Genomic DNA, 16112 nt, shown 5'->3' with positions numbered 1-16112 from the left:
AACCCGGGAGGCGGAGCTTGCAGTGAACTGAGATCTGGCCACTGCACTCCAGCCTGGGCGACAGAGCGAGACTCCGTCTCAACAACAACAACAACAAAAATTCCGGTGAGACGAGGTCTCTCTGTATTACCAACACTGGAGTGCAGCGGTGTAATCACAGCCCACTGCAGCCTTGACCTCCTGGGCTCAAGTGATCCTCCCACCTCAGCCTCCTACCTAGCTGGGACTACAGGCATGTACCACCATGCCCAGTTAATATTTTATTTATTTATTTGTTTTTGAGACAGTTTTGCTCTGTTGCCTAGGCTGGAGTGCAGTGGCGTGATCTCGGTTCACTGCAACCTCCAGCTCCTGGGTTCAAGCGATTCTCATGCTTCAGCCTCCCAAGTAGAGCTGGGATTAAAGGCTCCTGCCATCATACCTGGCTAACATTTACACTTTTAGTAGAGATGAGGTTTCACCATGTTGGCCAGGGTGGTCTTGAACTCCTGACCTTAGTTGATCCACTGGCCTCGGCCTCCCAAAGTGCTGGGATTGCAGGCATGAGCCACCGCACCCGGCCTCTGCATTTTTCTTTCATTTCCCTTTTCCTTTCCTTTTTCCCTCCCTCTTCTTCTCTCTCTCCCTCTCTCTGGCTCTTTGCACTCTCTCCTCTCTGTCTTTCGAGACAGTCTGGCTATCTCTCCCAGGCTAGGGTGTGGAGTGCAGTGGTATGATTCTGATTATAGCTCACTGCAGCCTCAAAACCCTGTGCTCAGGTGATCCTCCCATCTCAGCCTCCTGAGTGGCTGGGACTACAGGTGCAAACAACTGTGCTTGGCTAATTTTTAATTTTTTTGTAGAGACGAGGGTCTCGGTATGTTGCCCAGGCTGGTCTTAAACTCCTGGGCTCAAGTGATCCTCCCACCTTGGCCTCTCAAAGTGATGGGATTATAGGCGGGAGCCACTGTGCCCAGCCTCTGCCTACAGCATTTCTTCCCTGTACCCTTGATGGGAAGCTCCCACCCCTAGTACCACAGTGCCTGGAACATTCTCAAGGATCATTTACTAATTAAATGATCTGGTTGAAGCCAGTGCTCAGGGGAGAGGGGTCGGGCTGGGCCTGGTTTCTCCCATCTCTCATCTTTTCCCAGCCCCTCTCATCAGGGATCATGATACATCATTGTTGTCATTATAATGGCTAACATTTATCAAGCCCTTAATAAGTACTAGTTACATATCCATAAGTTGGCAATGTCAGGTTAGGAAAATATGTGTGTAGCCAGGTGTGATACCTGTATAGGCTCACACCTATAATCCCAGCACTTTGGGAGGCTGAGGCAGGCGGCTCACTTGAGGCCAGGAGCTCTAGACCAGCCTGGTCAACATGGTGAAACCCCATCTCTACTAAAAACACAAAAATTAGCCAAGCGTGGTGGCAGGCGCCTGTAGTCCCAGCTACTCAGGAGGCTGAAGCAGGAGTATCGCTTGAACCTGGGAGGCGGAGGTTGCAGTGAGCTGAGATTGCATCACTGCACTCCAGCCTGGGCGACAGAGCGAGACTCTTGTCACAAAAAAAAAAAAAAAGGAAGAAGAAAAGTGTGTGTGTGTGTGTGTATCCAGAGAGTTAAATATACCATTTTCCCATTTTAGGGATGAAGAAACTGAGACTCAGGTGAGGTCACCTGCCAGAACGATGCAGCTAGTTGGCAGCAGAGTGGGACCGGAACCCTGCTGCCAAGTCCCTGTACAGTGGGAGTGGCGGTCAAGGCCTCACCTGCACCCCTCGCTCCTCCAAGTGTCGGATCAGACTCTTCCTCATGATCAGCCTGGGGGTGGGGTGGGGACATGGGAGGCGGTGATGAGAGGGGACCTGGGAGACGAGCAGCAGTAGGTCTCTATGAGGACACTCCACCCAGCTGTCTTGCCCACCTCACCATTTCGAAACCACAGCCGACAGCTGGTTCAGGCAAGAGCAGGAAAATGGGAAATAGGTCCTGCAGAGAGAAGGAAGTGGGGGTTAGCCCCTAGGGTCTCCCCTGTCCCAGAGGTGGGGCAGGGTGCTAGTACCCCCCCAACCAGGGTAGTGCTGCCCTCCAACCCCCCAGAATCCCCCAGAATAACCTTTGTAGTTGCCCCAGTGAACAATTCACCGATTGTTCAGAGAGCCTACTCTGACCACCACGCTTTGAAGGTGTGGTCCTCCAGCCACCATTCAATAGATAAGGAGTCTGGGCCTTAGAGAACTGAAGGGACTTGCCAGGCCCAAAGCAGAGCAGTGGTGGGGCTGGGGCCAGGACCTGGTTTGGTTCCAAAGCTGGACACCCAGGCTGGAGGTCCTCCTGGTTGGGCCTGGCCAGCTTCTTATTTATTTATCTTATTATTAATGTAAATAAAATTTTTTTGTAGAGACATGTCTCACTATGTTGCCCAGACTGGTCTTGAACTCCTGGACTCAAGCAATCCTCTCGCTTTAGCCTCCCAAAGTGCCAGGATAATAAGCGTGAGCCGGCCAAGTGTAGTGGCTCACACCTGTAATCCAAGCACTTTGAGAGGCTGAGGCGAGAGGAGACCAGCGTGGCCAACATGGCGAAACCCCATCTCTACTAAAAATACAAAAATTAGCCAGGCGTGGTGGCACGCCTGTAATCCCAGCCACTTGGGAGGCTGAGGCAGGAGATTTGCTTGAACCCAGGAGGCTGAGGTTTCAGTGAGCCGAGATCGCGCTACTGCACTCCAGCCTGGGCCACAGAGCAAGACTCCTTCTCAAAAACAAAAACAAAAACCTCGTGAGCCACTGTGCCCACTGGCCAGCTTCTTGAGACCAGACAGCACTTAGTGGGACGGCCCCTAATTATCCCACTCCAGGGGTGACTTTAGAGGCCCTTTGTAGTGTCCTAGGGCAGGCTTTGGAGTCAGACCCAGGGAAAACCTAAGCTCTGGACTTCCAGCTGTGTGTCCTTGGGCAAATCACAGAACCTCTCTGGGCCTCAGATTCTCCAAGGTACCATGGGAGTCATGATTCCTATACCTCCTGGGGGTGCTGCAAGGTAAAAGTCAACCCAAAAGATGTGAAAACACTTTATAAATCTTGTATAAGGCCGGGCACGGTGGCTCATGCCTGTAATCCCAGCACTTTGGGAGCCCGAGGCAGGCAGATCACGAGGTCAGGAGATTGAGACCATCCTGGCTAATATGGTGAAACCCCGTCTCTACTAAATATACAAACAAATTATCCAAGTGTGGTGGTGGGTGCCTGTATCCCAGCTACTTTGGAGGCTGAGGCAGGAGAATGGCTTGAACCCGGGAGGTGGAGGTTGCAGTGAGCCGAGATCGCGCCACTGCACTGCAGCCTGGGCGACAGAGCGAGACTCCTTCTCAAAAAAAAAAAAAAAAATCCTGTATAAAAAGGTGGTTCACAAATATCATTGAATGATCTCTTTGCAGCAAGGGATTGTGGGGGCTGAGTGGGACTTCCTTTTGGACAACAGAGGGGAGCAGAGAGCTCTGGGACTACCACAGAGAAGCTGTCAGAAAGCAAAGGGAGACCAGGCCTGGGGGCTCAAGTCTATAATCCCAGCACTTTGGGAGACCAAGGCAGAGGCTCGCTTGAGGTGAGGAGTTCAAGAGCAGCCTGGGCAACATAGTGAGACCTTGTCTCTACAAATAATTTAACAATTAGCCAGGTGCAGTGATGCAAGCCTATACTCCCAGCTACTCAGGAGGCTGAGGCAGGAGGATCTCCTGAGCCCAGGAGATCGAGGCTGCAGTGAGTCATGATCTGGCCACTGCATTCCCGCCTGAGCAAGCCTGTCTCAAAAAAAAAAATTAAAGCAAAGGGAGGGACTGGGCTTAAGTGCCAGGGAAGTATCCAAATTCATGATCCTTTCCCCAGATGTTACTTTGTTAACCACTGCCTTCCTGCAGAACACTGACTTGCCTTTTCCTGCTGAGGGTCTGAGACAGCCGTGTTTTAATTAATGAACAAATGTCTTCCCAGCCAGACTGTAAGCTCATCGAGGACCTCCTCCCACCCTCATTGGTCTTATTTACACATTATAACTGCATCTGGGACAGAGTAGACGTTCAATAAAATATGCTAGATGGACTGAGATGGATAAATGAGCCCTCCTAAAACTCCACATTTGCACAGAATTTCACGGTGTTCACAGTTCCCTTAGTATTCATGAATGCTGGGTAAGAACCACTGTCCTTAAAGGACCTTGAGGGGTTATCTCTGAGGGGAGCCGGGGAGCTGGGAAGATCCGGGCTCCTTCTCCACGGGGACCCTGAGCAGTGGAGCGTTTTTGAGGTCCACCCCGCAGTGGTACCTGTTGATGATGTTGGGCAGGAAGCAGAAGAAGAACTTCTCAGGGATTGGGATGAAGGGCAGCAGCCCCAGGTAGTAGGAAAGCAGCACCCAGAATCCTCGGCTTATCGTGAAGGACAGGGGCATCTCGGGGTTCTGGGGAGGCAAGGAGAGATAAGAGAAAGAATCTGTCTGCTCTGGGGAAGCAGAGAGGAGGCAGGAGCTGCAGAGGAGCTGTGGTGGGCATTCCAGAGGCCCTACTACCTGCAGGATCCAAGTCACATCCTGGGGCTGGGTGTGGTGACTCACACCTGTAACCTCAGCACTTTGGGAGGTTGAGGCGGGTGGATCACATTAGATCAGGAGTTCAAGACCAGCCTGGCTAACATGGTGAAACCCCATCTCTACTAAAAGTACAAAAATTAGCTGGGTGTGGTGGTGGGCGCCTGTAATCCCAGCTACTCGGGAGGCTGAGGCACGAGAATCACTTGAACCCGGGAGGCAGAGGTTGCAGTGAGCCGAGGTTGTACCACTGCACTGCAGCCTGGGCGACAGAGAGAGACTATGTCTCAAAAAAGAAAAAAAACAAAAGTCACATCTTGGCCCTGTGTTCGAGGCCTGAGTTCACACCCTTTTCATTGCCACCGCCACACCACTGGAAACTCTCCCAGACCTCTCTAGCTTGGGTCCCCATGCTGGGTGGGCTCCAGCTCCCAGGAGGAGGGGCCCCTGGAGGACGAAGGGGATCGGGTGTGGGGGAACTCACGGCAGCCTTGCATTTCTTCATGACTGAGCGGTTCTCTGAGGCCCAGATGGTGATTTCATTACGGTCATAGCGTCTCACCAAGCCTGCTATCTGGGAGGAGAGAAGGAGGTGATAGAGAGCCAGGCCTCTCTCCCGCCCCCGGTGGCTGCCCTAGCCCTGCCTGCAGCACCACCTCACGGATGAGCTCTTCATTATTCCCTTTGATCTCTACACTCATGGGTGTCCTTGGAAACCTCTGGAACAGGTCCTCCAGACGAACCATGCGCCGGTCTGACCCGTGAGCAAAGTGGCCTGGGGGTGGTGTGGGAAGAGGGGTCAGAGAGGAAAGCCAAAGCGGGGGTGCAGGGAAGGCGGGCATGGCCCAGACAGGGCTTGAAGCCCTTGCTCTCACCTGGAGAGAAGTAAACCTCCAGCTCCTCCTTGTAGAGGGGCAGGTCCTGGGGAGGACAGGAAGGATGTCACTAGAGGCCTGCATTAGGCATGGCGACTCTCAGGGTGGGGGGTTGGGGTGTCAGGGCAGGGCCCACCTCGAAGTCCAGGCTGCCCACATCCCTGTTCAGGCCCGACTGGCGGTACAGGTTCTCATCATGTGACACCACCACCACTTTGTCCCGTGTCAGCTGACAGTCGAGCTCCAGGAGGTCCGAGCGCTGGGCCATGGAGCTGTGGGGGCGAAGGTTAGCTGCGGGGTGATGGGGGGTTGGGGAGCCGGGGACTGGGATGATGGACATGGTGGTGGGGAGGTGGCGGGGAACATGAGAGCAGAGTTCACAGCGGGATGTGCAGGCCACCTCCAGGGGGCGCCAGTCACCCTGTTAGGAAGTGAATGGTGTCCCTTGCTGTGATGCAGTGCACGACCTGCACACCCTCACATGGCAGCCTGGGCAGGGGCAGATACACTCACTTCTCCATGGCCTCCATGGTGCTTTCCAGCAGCTCTCCAGATCCTGTGGGGGACACTGGAGTGGGCCCCTGGGGCTTGGGGTCTAGGGGCCTGGCCCAACCTCATCACCCACATTCCTTCTCTGGGCTCCATCCTCCCTCTGGCCTTACCTCCCCAGCCAGCCCAGGCTGCATCAGCTTCTTCTTCCTTGTCCACACCCTGCCCTGCCACCTTGCTCTCCTTCTCTCTTGGTCCCTGCCCTGTTTCTAGCACGCGCCCTTGGACCTACCCTTCTCTGCTGTCCACTTTGGCGCCTGTTCTCACCCCCACCCAGCTCACCTCCTCGGTGGGCCGCCAGGCGGACGCGGAAGGTGGGAGCCCGGGGCGTGTGCAGCAGGTGAGGCCAGCGCAGGAAGAAGATGGAGAGCATGGCATAGCTGCCCAGGGCAGGGAGGGCATAGTATAGCGAAAGGCTCATGTCTGTACTCCCACAGAAGCTCCCGCAGCCGCACACTCAGCCGTCCGTGGGACTGTGCTGCCTGCCTAGCCGGTGTGAGCCGGCTCTACTACTGGCCACTGCCACGCCCGTGGGACCTGCTGAGCCGGCCACTGGGCTGGCTTGGAGCCAGGCTGCAGGGTTCGGCTGAAGCCGGGGTAGTATCAGATGAAGCTGGGGTAGTATCAGATGAGGCAAGCAGCCCTGGCCCTCATATCCCCAAGCCCTTCCCAGACCCCAGCAGCCCCCTGTCCTGGGCCACATCGGGGGAGTAAAAACCACCCAGGACTGTTGGGACCTCCCCCTCCCACTGGTGCTTGTAGCCAGCGCATCCAACATGCCTACCCCTTGCAGTTTCAGAGGATCCAGGGGTGTGTAGGGGGCTCCTGAATCACCCCCAGCCAGTTAGACAGGAAGCCATTAGCGAGGGGACAGGACAGTGACTAAGGGGAAAATTGACCCCCTTCTTTCTAGGAGTCTGGAGCTCTCCAGAGCCCCGTCCCCAACCCTGGGCAGCTGGGAGTGAAGGGCACCAGGCCCCAGAAAGCCCAAGTCAAGCAGCAGCTGGGCTGCAGAAGTCGGTCCTCAGAGCTGCACGGGGCAGGGCGGAGGCGTCGCAAACAGACAGAGCCAGGGTCAGCCATAGACACATCTCTATATTTATATATTAGACGGGTCAGGGAGGTGGCAGGGGCGCCGGGCTCTCCACGCCCCCCAGCTCCACTTCTGCTCACCACACACAGAAGCAGCGAGGGCACTCGAAGTGACAGCTTTGACGGGGAGGGGATTCAGCCCAGCCCAGCTCCTCGGGGATGCTAGCCCTTGAGACTAAGGAATGTTCCTTCAGGGAAGATAGGGTGGGGTTTAAATGAGATGAGGGGGGCAGGCTTGGCCCTGAGTCCCTACTCAGCGCCCCCCACCCTCCACCCCTGCCCCTCAGCAGGTCAGGGCAGCCAGAGCCCCTCCATTCCAGAACTGCCAGAGACTGGGACACTAGGGAAGGTAAGGGTGCAGCAGCAGCAGTGGGAGATTGAACTGGGGCCACCTGAGCCCCCGAGGTCCTGTAGGAAGGGCAGCTGGGGAGGAGGAGGCCTTGGCCTGCCTAAAGCTGGAGGCCTCAGCAAAGGAGAGAGGTGGCCAGGCCCATGCTCCACCCTGGTCTGGGCTGCCAAGGTCTGGGCTCGGCACAGTGTCCATTTTCTAACAGTCTGGCGGAGAAGGGCAGGCAGGAGGCAGGTCCTAAAGTGAGAAGCAGACAGAAAAGGAGTCATTAGCATACCCCAGGCAGACCCGCGGGAGCCCTGACCTGAACGTCTCTCACCCTCACAGCTGGATTGGCTGGGTCTCAGTTTCCTTATCTGTAAATGGAGATAATAATAGTACCTAGCTGGAGGTACTGCTGTAAGATTAAAGGAATTAAGACATGTAAACCTCTTAGAACAATGCTTAGGGTTTTATGCTTTCATTATTAGAACTGTCTCGGCCAGGCGCAGTGGCTCACACCTGTAATCCCAGCACTTTGAGAAGTCGAAGTGGGTGGGTCACTTGAGCCCAGGAGTTTGAGACTGGCCTGGGCAACATAGCAAGACCCCAACTCTACAAAAAAAAAAAAAAATTAGCCAGTTGCAATGGCTTGTCCAGCCAGCTGGGAGGATCCCTTGCACCCCAGGAGTTTGAGGCTGCAGTGAGCTATGATTGCGCCACTGCACTCCAGCCTGGGCGACAGAGTGAGACACTGTCTCAAAAAAACGAAAACAAAAAAAAGATAAATAGAACTGATTCCAGGAAACTGAGGCGCAGAGAGGTGAGGTGCCTTGCCCAATATCACACAGCACTTACTAAGTGGCACAGCTGGAGTTTGAGCCCAGGTATGCACGCCTTCTTCCTATTAGGCCACACCTGGCTGAAGACAGGAAGAGACCAGAGGAGGCAAGGAGGCAGTGTGGGTGGGGGCAGGCCCAGCAGGGTCCCCACAGCTATGTGAACTGCTGATCTGGCAGCAGGTGTGAGGAGGCCTGGCAATCTGGGTCAGGCCATGGCCCCACCTGCTTCTGCCACACCCAGAGCCGAAGCCTGGCTCGGGTCCTCACCTGGGTGACAGGGGCCCTCAGTGACCTCTTGCCTCTTTACCAGTTCTGTTCCCAGAAGGAGATTAGAATGGCTGCTGGGGCTGGAGGATGCAGGGTGTTGACAGGTGGAGACATTTGGGGCTGCAGGACTGGGTGGGCCATGAGTCTGGGCAGCACTTGGGCATTTTTTTTTTTTTTTTTTGAGATGGAGTCTTGCTCTATAGTCCAGGCTGGAGTGCAGTGGTGTGATCTCGACTCACTGCAACCTCTGCCTCCTGGGTTCAAGCAATTCTCCTGCCTCAGCCTCCCAAGTAGCTGAGATTACAGGCACACGCCACCACACCTGGCTAATTTTTGTATTCTTAGTAGAGACGGGGTTTCACAATGTTGGCCAGGCTGGTCTCGAACTCTTGACCTCGTGATCCACTGACCTTGGCCTCCCAAAGTGCTGGGATTACAGATGTGAGCCACTGTGCCTGGCCCCCCTTTTTTTTTTTGTTTTTTGAGACAGAGTCTCACTGTTGCCCAGGCTGGAGTACAGTGGTGCAACCTCTGCCTCCCGGGTTCAAGCAATCCTCCCACCACAGCCTCCTGAGTAGCTGGGACTAGAAGCGCATGCCTACACACCCGGCTAATTTTAGTATTTTTAGTAGGGACAGGGTTTCACCACGTTGGCCAGGCTGGTCTCGAACCCCTGACTTCAGGTGATCCACTCGCCTCAGCCTCCCAAAGTGCTGGGATTACCGGAGTAACCCACTGTGCCTGGCTAATTTTTGTATTTTTAGTATAGATGGGATTTCGCCATGCTAGCCAGGCTGGTCTCAAACTCCTGACCCTCAGGTGATCCACTCATCTCAGTCTCAGTCTCCCAAAGTGCTGGGATTCCAGGCATGAGCCACTGCACCCAGCCCCCGGGCACTTCTGTTGTCACCAGACACACCGAGCATGGGTGCAGGGTAAGCTTGCTGCTGTATGGAGGCATGTACAGGTATAGATATAGATATCGATATAGATAGAGATACAGAGATAGATATAGATAGATATAGATATAGGTATTTGGTATCTGTGTGCGGGCCATGGGGACACTCACCAGGCCCCAGGGTGCAGGGATGTCTGTCTGGGTTAGGGGGCCTCTAGCGCCCCGGGCTGGAAGCGTGCTGTCTCCTGGAAGATGAGCTCCTTCAGCCGCTCCTTAGGTAGGTCATCCAGCTCCATGGCGAAGGTGAAGGGCTCCTCGGCCACTGGCTGGGGTGGCAGAGACAGCAAGGCTCAGGCCTGGCATGGGGGATGCCTACTTACCCCCCTGCCCCCGGCCCTACTGCTGCTGGGGACTGGCCCACCTCATCCGTCGGGTCATAGTACTGCTCCAGGTAGGGGTGAGCCAGCGCTTCCTCCACTGTGATCCGTTTATTGGGGTTAAAGGTTAACATCCGGTCCAGCAGGTCAAGGGCTATGGAAGGGCAGGAGTCAGGGGTCACAGGGAAGACTGGAGAAGCTCCCAGAAGCATCACTTTGCCTGTCTCCTCCAGCCGCTGCTGGGCTCCCGCACCCTCCATGGCACCCAGGGTTTATCCCACACCCGCCCTCATGTCTCTCAAACCTTTGGAGTCTGACTTGGGGAAAAGCTTGGCCCAAGCCACCTTGGTCTTGGAGGGCAGAGACTGTAGGTAGTTTCGGGCCTTCATGTTGATGATACAATTCAGGTCCTCCTGGGATGGGGAGCCCAGGATGCCTGTGGATAAGGAGGTGACTTGGTAAATGATCACCTCCTTCTTTCTGGGAACAGAACAGGCAACAAGGCAAGAACAAGACTCCCCAGCCCAGCAACCCATGCCAATCCCTCAGTTACCTCCTAGTCATGAGCATGGTGGTGCAGAGCAAGGGGGCTGGATTCAGGCAGACCGAGGCTCAAATCCTAGGTCTGGTGCCTCCTTAGGTGTGGGACTTAGACTTGCTTTTCCCATCTATCCAATGGGGATAATATCTATACCTCATTGAGATACCATGAGATGCTGGAGGCGCCCCACACGTGGTGGTATCCCTGACTTGGACTCTCGAGAAATCTCACCTTGGAAAAGCTAATCATCCCCCACTCAGCCAGCCGGGCCTCCCTCACCCAGAATGTGGTTGAGCTGATCCAGGTAGTGCTTGCCAGGGAAGATGGGCCGGTTAGAGAGCATCTCAGCCAGAATGCAGCCCACAGACCAGATGTCGATGGACTTGGTATAGCCCTGGGAGAGAGGAGGAAGTGTTGGGCTCCTGGGCCAGCCCCAACAGGGTCCTGTTTCTACACCAAGCCACCATTTCCAAGTTAGATCCAACACCAGGCAGAAGGCAGAGGCCTGGAGGGCTCAATGCTCAGCTTCCTTGCAGAGCCCAAGGCCCAGAGGGTGGAATTCCTGTGTCATGGGGGTCAGTGTCTGGCTCAGAGGTAGCTCCAGGGCTTCCTGGGACCTGGTCCCTTCCCTTCAGGAGTGGGCAGCCCCTCCTACCTTGGAGTTCAGCATGATCTCTGGGGCCCGGTACCAGCGTGTAGCCACATACTCCGTCAGGAAGCCGGTGTGGTCATGCTCAGGATCGGCAATCCGGGCCAGGCCGAAATCGCAAATCTGGAATCAGACCAAGCTGCTAAGCTCGGTGCTCAAGGCCTCTGCAGCTTAAGCAGTCACGCCCCCTGGTCTTTGCCTCCACTGTTCCCCTTGCTTGCAATGTTCTCCTGCCCAAGGCTTCTACTGGTCACCTGGAAGCCCCAGACCCTGGGGGAGGGGGGGACAGGTGCCCAACCCTCTGACCTTAAGGTCGCAGGTGGTGTTGATGAGCAGGTTGGAGGGCTTTAGATCCCGGTGGAGCACATTGGCGGAGTGGATGTACTTGAGGCCCCGCAGGATCTGGTAGAGGAAGTAGCAGATGTGGTCATTGCTCAGTTGCTGGCTTTTCAGCAACTTGTACAGGTCAGTCTCCATCAGGTCCTGCACAATGTAGCTGAGGATGGTTCCGGAGACCCCCAGGGAGGGGGCGGTGGGAGGCACTCGGTTAAGGAAAACAGGCTCTGAAGGCGAGGCTGCACATCTCCTCCAGACAGGGCCCTGGGACTCAATAGATCTGCCAACCTGCACCGCCACCTGGGCAAGCTGCTGCCGTTACCCAGTGGCAAGGCTCTGAACCTCTGTCGCGTCACAGTTGCTGATCCTGAGCAAGGGGCTTCACTTCTGTGGCCTCAGTTTCCCTACCAGGGAAACAGGGATAATAATAAACTGTGGGAGGCAGGAGAACTTCACAGTTAAGAGCAGCAACTTGGGCCAGGAGTGGTGGGTCACGCCTGTAATCCCAGCACTTTGGGAGGCTGAGGCGGGAGGATCGCTTGAGGCCAGGAGTTTGAGACCACCAGCCTGGGCAACATGGCAAAACCCTGTCTCTACTAGTAATACCAAAATTAACTGGGCACGGTGGCATGTGCCTGTAAGCCCAGCTACTCGGGAGGCTGCGACACGAGAATCACTTGAACCCAGGAGGCAGATGTTGTAGTGAGCCGAGATCATGTCATTGTACTCCAGCCGGGATGACAGAGTGAGACTCTGTTTCAAAAATAAATAAATTAATTAATTAAAAAAAGAAAACTACAAAAAGAGCAGCAACTCTGGACTTAACCCATGGATGTCTGAAATTTCCTCTCTACTACTTACTGGCTTTAGGATCTCAACCTGTCTGTGCCTCAACTTTCTCATCTGGTATATAGGGGAAATAATGTTTTTTGTTTGTTTGTTTGTTTGTTTTCTTTTTGTGGAGATGGGCTCTTGCTATGTTGCCCAGGCAGGTCTTGAACTCATGGGTTCAAGTGTTCCTTCCACCTGGGCCTCCCAAAGTGCTGGAAATTACAGGTGCGAGCCATGAAATAATGGTTCTTTTGAGGGTGGTTGTGAAGACTAGAAGAGATGGCGCATGTAAAACTGTCAGCCCAGTGCTAGGCAAGTTGTGAGTGCTAGGCAAACATGAACTATTATTACTAATATCAATGCCTGAGTCACATGGCTGTTGAGGGAGTTAAATGAGATAATGTATGAACACCATCTGGCATGCAATAAATGTTTGCTTAAAAATAAATGCCTGCCTTATGGGAATAGTTTGTGCAAGAAAAATGAGGAGACACTCCCAACAGCACACTCCCACTCAAAGAGTGCTTGGCCATACCTCAGAAGATGGAGGAGTAAAATGTCTTTTTCTATTTGAAGATAAAACAAAGCTTATGTGTAAATAAATAAATAAATCCACAAATGCCGTTTGGCTTGTCTCTGGAAAAGTAAGTCAGGGCTGTCTTTTAGAATCTGCCTTGAGGCCAGGTGCGGTGGCTCATACCTGTAATCCCAGCACTTCGGGAGGCCGAGGTGGGTTGAAGACCTAAGGTCAGGGGTTCAAGGCCAGCCTGGCCAACAGGGCGAAACCCCGTCTCTACTGAAAATACAAAAATTATCTGGGCGTGGTGGCGGGTGCCTGTAGTTCCAGCTACTTGGAAGGCTGAGGCAGGAGAATAGCTTGAACCTGGGAGGTGGAGGTTGCCGTGAGCTGAGATCCAACCACTGCACTCCAGCCTGGGTGACAGAGGGAGACTCCGTCTCAAAAAAAAAAAAAAAAGAAAACAAGAATCTGCCTTGAAAGGGTCTTCAGAGAATATGTGGACCAGCCCTGCTGTTTTAGAGCTGGGGAGGCCCAGCGAGACGCAGTGACTTGCTTCAGATCACACAGCGAGATGGTGGTAAGCACGGAGATTTCCTGTCCACAGTTTGTGGTGGGGGCTGCAGACACCGCAGTACAAATCCCCGCTCTTGGGTGGAGGGCTGGGACCGAGAGTGGGTGGGTGGGGCAGGGAAGAGGTGACAGGTGTCACAAGTTGCTAAGGAGAGCCAGACAGGAAGTGGACAGCAAACTAGGAAAGCAGTATCAGGGGAGGACAACAAAGGCTAGGCTGTCCCTCCCTGGGCAAGGTGCAAGTCCACAGGTGATTAGGGTGTGGCTCTGAGTGAGAAGTCCTAAGAAGGACAAGTTCCCATCTGGGGGAGGGGAGGAGGAGACAGCAACAGAAACACTCGATTTTAGGTTTTCTGGGCCTCAGCTTCTTCATCTTTTTTTTTTTTTTTTTTTTTTTTTTTTTTTGAGACAAGGCCACGCTCTGTCCCCCAGGCTGGAGTGCAGTAGCACAATCATAGCTCATTGCAGCCTTGAACTCCTGTGCTCAAGCCATCCTCCTGCCTCAGCATCCCAAGTAGCTGGGACTACAGTCATGCACCACCAAAGCTGGATAATTTTTAAATTTTTTGTAGAGATGGGGTCTCACTATGCTGCCCAGGCTGCTCTTGAACTCCCAGACTCCACTGATCCTCTGGTCTTGGCCTCTAAGGTGTTGGAACTACAGACGTAAGCCATCGCACCCTCCCCTCATCTTTGAAATGAAGCTGAAAAGCCCATCTCATAGGGTAGTTGGGAGGTGTAATAGAGAAAAAAAAAAAAAAGCATTGGGCATGTATAGTACCTGACACGCAGTAGGACCTCAAGAAAGGCAGTTTTTTTGTTTTTGTTTTGTTTTGAGACAGAGTCTCGCTCTGTCACCCAGGCTGGAGGGCAGTGGCACGATCTTGGCTCACTGCAACCTCCGCCTCCTGGGTTCAAGTGATTCTCCTGCCTCTGCTTCCCAAGTAGCTGGGATTACAGGCATGTGCTACCACGCCCTGCTAATTTTTTTTGTACTTTTAGTAGAGATAGGGTTTAACCATGTTGGCCAGGCTAATCTCTAACTCCTGGCCTCAGGTAATCTGCCCACCTCAGCCTCCCAAAGTGCTGGGATTACAGGCATAAGCCACCCTGCCCAGCCAACAGTTTGCTTTCTCCCTGTCTCCCTTCCAGTCTGGGGAAGGAGGAAAGAGAGGAAAGAATCATCCATTTGTTAGCAAGAAGTGACTGTGGGCAGAAGCTGGGTCATGTCTCGGAACTGCCGATGTCAGAAGACAACACTCCCATAGAGACCATCCTGACTAGCCCTCCCCCTTGGGGCACAGAGCAGAGAACTGACTTGCTCAAGGCCATATTGCCCCGCTGCCGCAGGCCTGGGTTCATCAGAGGCCTCCAAGTCCTGTTACACTGTGGCTTCTCCTCTGCAGGAAAGTTTATTTTACTGGGTTTGTTTTGGAGAGTGGTGGGTAAGATGGAAACAGAAAGCAAGCAACGGGTCCCCAGCCCAGCTCCGGGGCTGTGTATGACCAGCCGACTGGGCAAGGTGAAGGATACACATCCCTCATGGCTTCCAGGGTGGACGCCCGCAGAATGTCTCGGATGCCGATGACATTCTCATGGCGGAAGCGCAGCAGGATCTGGATCTCCCGGAGCGTGCGCTGGCAGTAGGTCTGATGCTCGAAGGGGCTGATCTTCTTGATGGCCACGCGAGTCTTGCGCACGTGGTCATAGGCCGAGCTGAGGGGACCGGAGAGAGGCTGCTGCTGTGGCCTTACAAAGGGGGAGTCCGGGCCTGGTGGCCCCACCCAGCCCTTGGCAGGGAGGGGAGAGAGCAGGAGCTGGCTCTGGTCAAATCATAAACAATGCTGGTTCCTTCCTGCTGTGTAGGGCTGGGATCTCCAGAGAGAAAGCTGGGGACCAGCCAGGCGGCCCTTCGGTGACTTTACAAACAGAGGAAGAGACTGACCGCTCACTGACTTCCCCTCTCCTCAATCCCCTTCCATTCTACTGGCCCTGAACCCTTCGCCCCCACTGCCAGGAAAGGTTCCTTAACTCAAGACAGGTCCGGGGGTGCAGATGCTGGGGGCACACGATGGAGCAAATACTGGGAAAACGGCAGCCAGGGGAGGGGCAGGAGAGAATGGACAGGGCAGGGGCGGGTCCTAGGGTGAGGGAAGCGGGCAGCAGGGCTGTCCCAGAGCACACGGTGGCGCCGGGGGCACTCACAGACCCCTCCCAAAACATGCAGGTGGCACTCCTGGCCCCCTCATCTCTCTTTGGGCACCTGGTGGTGGTGGTGGTGGGGCCAAAGCCCTGCCCCACCCTGATCTCGGCTCGTCTACCCCAGGCTCCCTGGCACTGCCTCACAGGGGGAATCCAAGACATCCTTTCCCCCAAAACGGGCCCTCCACTGCCTCTTCACTAAGGATGTCGCCTCCCCGAGAGTACTCATCCTCTGGGCCTCGCCCCGTGTCACTAGGGTCCCCGCGGGCCCCGACATGCACTCAGATGCCCCTCCTGTCATTACAGAAGGGTGGACTCAAAGCCTCCAAGCCCCCTCCCCTAAGGACGCAGGCAGCGCCCTCTCCCCTAGAAAGCACTCAGGGGTCCCCTCCCTAGGACGCACCCGATCATCCCGAGTCCCCTGCCTCCTCGGGACGCTCCGCGTCTCCACGTCCCGGAAAGCGCTCGGCGCCTCCCCCTCCTCTCCTGTGAAGCCCCCTCCCCTGAGGGCGCCCCCTCCCCCGGAACGCCCCCTCACCTGACCATGCCGTACGCGCCCTCGCCGATGTACTGCAGCTGCGTGTAGCGCGGGCCCACGTCGAACGGCTGCCCCTTCACCATCTCCACCTCCCCCGGGACCCCCGGGCCGACCCCCTCGGCTCTCC

The 16112-nt window shown here is 54.9% G+C and overlaps 2 protein-coding genes across 3 annotated transcripts in view; both read right to left on the bottom strand.

The window, feature by feature from the left end:
• Window positions 1-6667, bottom strand: part of GDPD3 (glycerophosphodiester phosphodiesterase domain containing 3) — an 8713-nt gene extending 2046 nt beyond the window's left edge. The window contains exons 1-9 of the mRNA XM_011933509.1: window positions 6277-6667; window positions 5959-6001; window positions 5582-5717; window positions 5446-5491; window positions 5227-5345; window positions 5055-5144; window positions 4311-4444; window positions 1917-1976; window positions 1757-1808 (exon numbers count right to left, since the gene is read on the bottom strand). Coding sequence (XP_011788899.1) covers window positions 1757-1808; window positions 1917-1976; window positions 4311-4444; window positions 5055-5144; window positions 5227-5345; window positions 5446-5491; window positions 5582-5717; window positions 5959-6001; window positions 6277-6415 — 819 coding nt within the window. The 5' untranslated portion in view covers window positions 6416-6667. The remainder of the gene's footprint in view (window positions 1-1756; window positions 1809-1916; window positions 1977-4310; window positions 4445-5054; window positions 5145-5226; window positions 5346-5445; window positions 5492-5581; window positions 5718-5958; window positions 6002-6276) is intronic.
• Window positions 6668-7069: 402 nt separating this feature from the next.
• Window positions 7070-16106, bottom strand: MAPK3 (mitogen-activated protein kinase 3). Of its 2 annotated transcripts, XM_011933511.1 has the most exons (9): window positions 15986-16106; window positions 14779-14961; window positions 11295-11484; window positions 10995-11111; window positions 10619-10733; window positions 10103-10234; window positions 9843-9952; window positions 9593-9747; window positions 7070-7672 (listed from the first exon to the last, which is right to left on the bottom strand). In XM_011933511.1, the coding sequence occupies exons 1-8, from the start codon at window positions 16066-16068 to the stop codon at window positions 9625-9627; spliced, it is 1053 nt and encodes a 350-aa protein (XP_011788901.1). In that variant the 5' UTR covers window positions 16069-16106; the 3' UTR covers window positions 7070-7672; window positions 9593-9624. The 2 variants fall into 2 exon arrangements, with proteins under 2 accessions (XP_011788901.1, XP_011788902.1); XM_011933512.1 differs by lacking the exon at window positions 10103-10234.
• Window positions 16107-16112: the final 6 nt, after the last annotated feature.

The sequence above is a fragment of the Colobus angolensis genome, unplaced genomic scaffold (assembly GCF_000951035.1).
Source record: "Colobus angolensis palliatus isolate OR3802 unplaced genomic scaffold, Cang.pa_1.0 Scaffold128, whole genome shotgun sequence".
Lineage (NCBI taxonomy): Eukaryota > Metazoa > Chordata > Mammalia > Primates > Cercopithecidae > Colobus > Colobus angolensis.
Note: the sequence above shows the minus strand (reverse complement) of the source record. Positions and strands in the feature narration are given on the sequence as shown.

What these genes read in the sequence shown, in the direction of transcription:
- MAPK3 (XM_011933511.1), bottom strand. Translation starts at nt 16,068, where the DNA reads ATGGTGAAGGGGCAGCCGTTCGACGTGGGCCCGCGCTACACGCAGCTG. An exon ending in GGCGCGTACGGCATGGTCAG is followed by an intron (nt 14,962 to 15,985) that starts GTGAGGGGGCGT and finishes CGGTCCCCTCAG; the next exon opens with CTCGGCCTATGACCACGTGC. An exon ending in AGATCATGCTGAACTCCAAG is followed by an intron (nt 10,734 to 10,994) that starts GTAGGAGGGGCT and finishes CCTCTCTCCCAG; the next exon opens with GGCTATACCAAGTCCATCGA.